The 3,489-nt window shown below is 41.1% G+C and overlaps 1 protein-coding gene across 1 annotated transcript in view; it reads right to left on the bottom strand.

Moving 5' to 3' along the window:
- The window catches only part of LOC108623304 (uncharacterized), a 4,537-nt gene extending 2,659 nt beyond the window's left edge, over window positions 1-1,878 (bottom strand). Inside the window, exon 1 of the mRNA XM_018021721.2 lies at window positions 1,637-1,878. Within this exon, the coding sequence (XP_017877210.1) occupies window positions 1,637-1,754 (118 nt within the window). The 5' untranslated portion in view covers window positions 1,755-1,878. The remainder of the gene's footprint in view (window positions 1-1,636) is intronic.
- Between the last annotated feature and the right edge of the window lie 1,611 nt (window positions 1,879-3,489).

Genomic DNA, 3,489 nt, shown 5'->3' with positions numbered 1-3,489 from the left:
GCATTAAGACATTGAAATATTCAGCTTTTGACATTCTACATAATTTGACACACGATATTTATAAATTTTCCACATTGCCATTTATTATGCATGAGACCTGCTGTATTTTAATAACTATAGCTGGTAATCGCGTTCTCTTAAGTTCCACAGTCACGAGCGTTCTCGTTTCGAAACAGGATGATCGAAGTAGGTTCTGGGCTGGGTCGACGAAAGCGGAGCCGAAATGAAAATTCGTGAAACAAACGTGATTGCACCTCGGCTTGGTGACTTTCCAACGAAACTTGTAATTCGGTATTACAGGCCGATCTTCTAACCGAAGCGAATAACGTGTCATTACGTTTACCGAAACGACAGACAGTATATTTATTAATCCGACAAATAAACTGTAATTATTCTCTATCATGAGCTACCGTTTAATTGAATGTTGTCAAAGGTAGAGAAACAACCCGACGAAAGGTGTTAGATTATTACTTGTTACACTTTTGCATAAAATATGTACAATCTAAGAATTAGAGGTAATGATATCATTAATCAGAAGATAAAGTTTCAAATAGTTTACATTTTAAAAGAAGAATAACTAGTTCTGTCTAAAGTTTCGTAATCGTTGTCCTTATTCAGACGGCAAACTTCAGTGTTCTTAAGGTTGGACACCAAAAACGGTGTCGCCGGGAGCAATTCGATTATTCATCGGAATCTAGGTCTGGAACGAAGAATACGGAGTATCCAGGCCACGGTGCATGAATCAACGGAGTGCCGCTCGTTAGAGATCTCCGATCGTAAATTAATCAAATGATCGGAAATGAGTTCTATATCGTCGATGGTTAGTAGTAATTACCGCGTCTCGTGACTCAAGATTTGCATGCGACAAACGTGCTTCCTACAGTTCCTACTCGACTTTATATGCGCATCGCGTATCCCGATTATGTATGTCCGACGAGTGTGTCTCGTTACAAGGTGTTAACAGACTCTGTCCTCTTTGATTGACTGCAATACAGTCTCGTTATTTAAATAAATCTAATTAAGATAACGTAAACAGATATAGTGGGAACCGATGCTCTTGGAGTGCGAGTACTCCATATAAAGAAGGTACGAGAAAATGCAGTTAAATAAATCAGGTTGCCGGATCAAGAAGACTTTCACGTGATCACGGCGGTCAGGCTACCGTTTCCTATCATTCTCAATTGTCTGACAACAGACACGCCTATACCTTTACGAGCAGAGTCACTCTTTTATCTCTTATTAAATAAGACATTGTTGGAAATACGTCAGCGATACAAAAGATAATGTTCTGAGACAATCCTTGAAGGATTTCCTTATACACTTAAAAGATATACGCTGTCTTAAATTCTGTTCACATCATAATTTCTACTCACTGCCTTTTTTCTATAATTTACAATCTTAAGTCAGTAGATAGAAATTGTAACATGAACAAAAATCGAGACATGCATCTTCGAATTCATTCTACTTTATTAGTTTTATTAGCTTCTCTTGTTACATAAATTCTTAATAGAATTGAATAGAGATATATTCTTCGATCGTGAAGCTGATCGAATCTTAAGACAGAAATGAGTTTCACAAATAAGGGTAGTTCTCCATTTTTTTTTTTTTTTTTAATTAAAGAGAGAAGGGAGCTCACCGCGAAGAACGTCAGCTGGTATGAGTCTTCGAAATGTTTTTGGACGTTCTTCCTCCTTCTTCTCCTCGGCGGCGAACACGACCGCTGCGACGAGCAACAAGATCAGGGCGAGCTTCATGACGACTTTGCGCGTGTGTGACAGAGAGAGAGGAAGGAGAGAACAGGCCGTGCGTTACCTCTGAAGAGGATTGTTGAGAAAAAAATGGTCCTTATGTACCGATTAAGACTGGTTGGGTCCGTTTCTCGTCCCGGCGTTTTATAGCTGCACTCGGGGCGGGGTCCTCTAGTCCCCACCAAAACGTTTATGGTCTCTCACCTTTTCAACCACCAGTCACCAAAGAATCGTCCCCCTATGCTCTCGCATCAGCTTCTCGTTCCCTCCGAGCTCCGATGCATATAAGTACACTTACGATCGGTACAATAATGTAAGAGACACTCACGCACGCTATGTAGGCCCGTAAACCGAATCAAATTCACTACCGATGCGTTCCATTCGCAACAGATACAAACACAAACTGGGTTACCAGTTTATTCTACGTCGTTCTCTTTTTTTTTTTCATTTTTGTACCACGGTTTTGTAATACATATGTCATTGCCTTTCGATCGACGTGATCGATGATGAAAGCAGCCTTGACTTAATTAATCTTTCACCGAGAAAGTGATCGCTGTTATTATTGGGAGAAAGAGGTCTTATGGGAATGGTACATCGTCAGATGTTGGATTTGTGATCAACGATATTGAATACGAATCGGTAAGACGACGCGGATACCGAGCCATCCTGTTCTTTCGTTCTTAATGCACTTTCGTCGATGCGTTCGTGCTCTCCTGAATGTTCCATAAAATCGTTGCTTGCCACATGCCTCCTGTCTTGCAAAGTAAAAGCGTAAGATCATAAACAGTAATTGCCAGGGTATTAGAATGCACGCGTGTTTCGTATTATTTAACGGGAGATCTCTGATGGCTAGTGCTCGTTAACTTTCGCTGTTTTAAACGTCTTACAGCCGGTGCCAATTAACGGAACACTGTCGCGCGAGAAAACGTTAATAACAGACGGTACGAAGAGTCTTCCGGACGATTCGAGGCAACGAGTAGGAAACGATATTTAATAATGCTTGCGTAATGCAAAAGTTGTGATCTAACTTAGAAAAATTGGACAACGTGTGTAAACTCGGTCATCGTCGAGTGAACACGTTGATGCTCGGTTCACGTTTTAATTAAGGAGATGAAATCGCAAAGATCGAGGTAAGATCGCTCGAGGAAAGTAAAGAAGAAAGGGAAAGTTGCCCATTGCCATCGTTCTTCCGAAGAGACTGTAACCTTCTGAATCACCGGTCTCGGAGCAAGTTCGTGGTATTTCAAACGTTAGATCCTGTCTCGCGAACGTGTCGTGCCTAGATCTCGCATCTAAGTAAGTCGACGTACGATATTCGTCTCCTCTTCCTGGAACTAACGATTTATGTGGATTTTCACCTCACCGATCCAACTTCTTCCGGTATAATTTTTGACACGTTCACAATTGAATTCAATTTACGTCTTTTGAAATCCGTCTCGCGGTCTTGCCTAATTTTAATCGAATATCTCGGTCATGAATTTACATGAATTTCATGACCGACGGTATATTGAATTGTGAATCCGGAATGTCAGGTTCAACTCGCTGCGACCGGTTATTCACGAGATTTAGTAATGTCGAGGGAAGACGTATAAAAAAAGGTTCAGAAAAGGCTCGAGTGGAATATTAAAGGAGATCATTGTCGATCGGGATTTATTAAGTAGACACCGATCACGCCCGTCGTCTTGCTTCCGCGAGATTGAATCACGTGGTAAACAACACGACCTGCTTTGCGACTCTGAAC

This window comes from Ceratina calcarata, unplaced genomic scaffold (assembly GCF_001652005.2).
Source record: "Ceratina calcarata isolate Rehan_Ccalc_2016 unplaced genomic scaffold, ASM165200v1 scaffold26.2, whole genome shotgun sequence".
NCBI lineage: Eukaryota > Metazoa > Arthropoda > Insecta > Hymenoptera > Apidae > Ceratina > Ceratina calcarata.
This window is presented reverse-complemented; position numbering and strand designations above follow the sequence as displayed.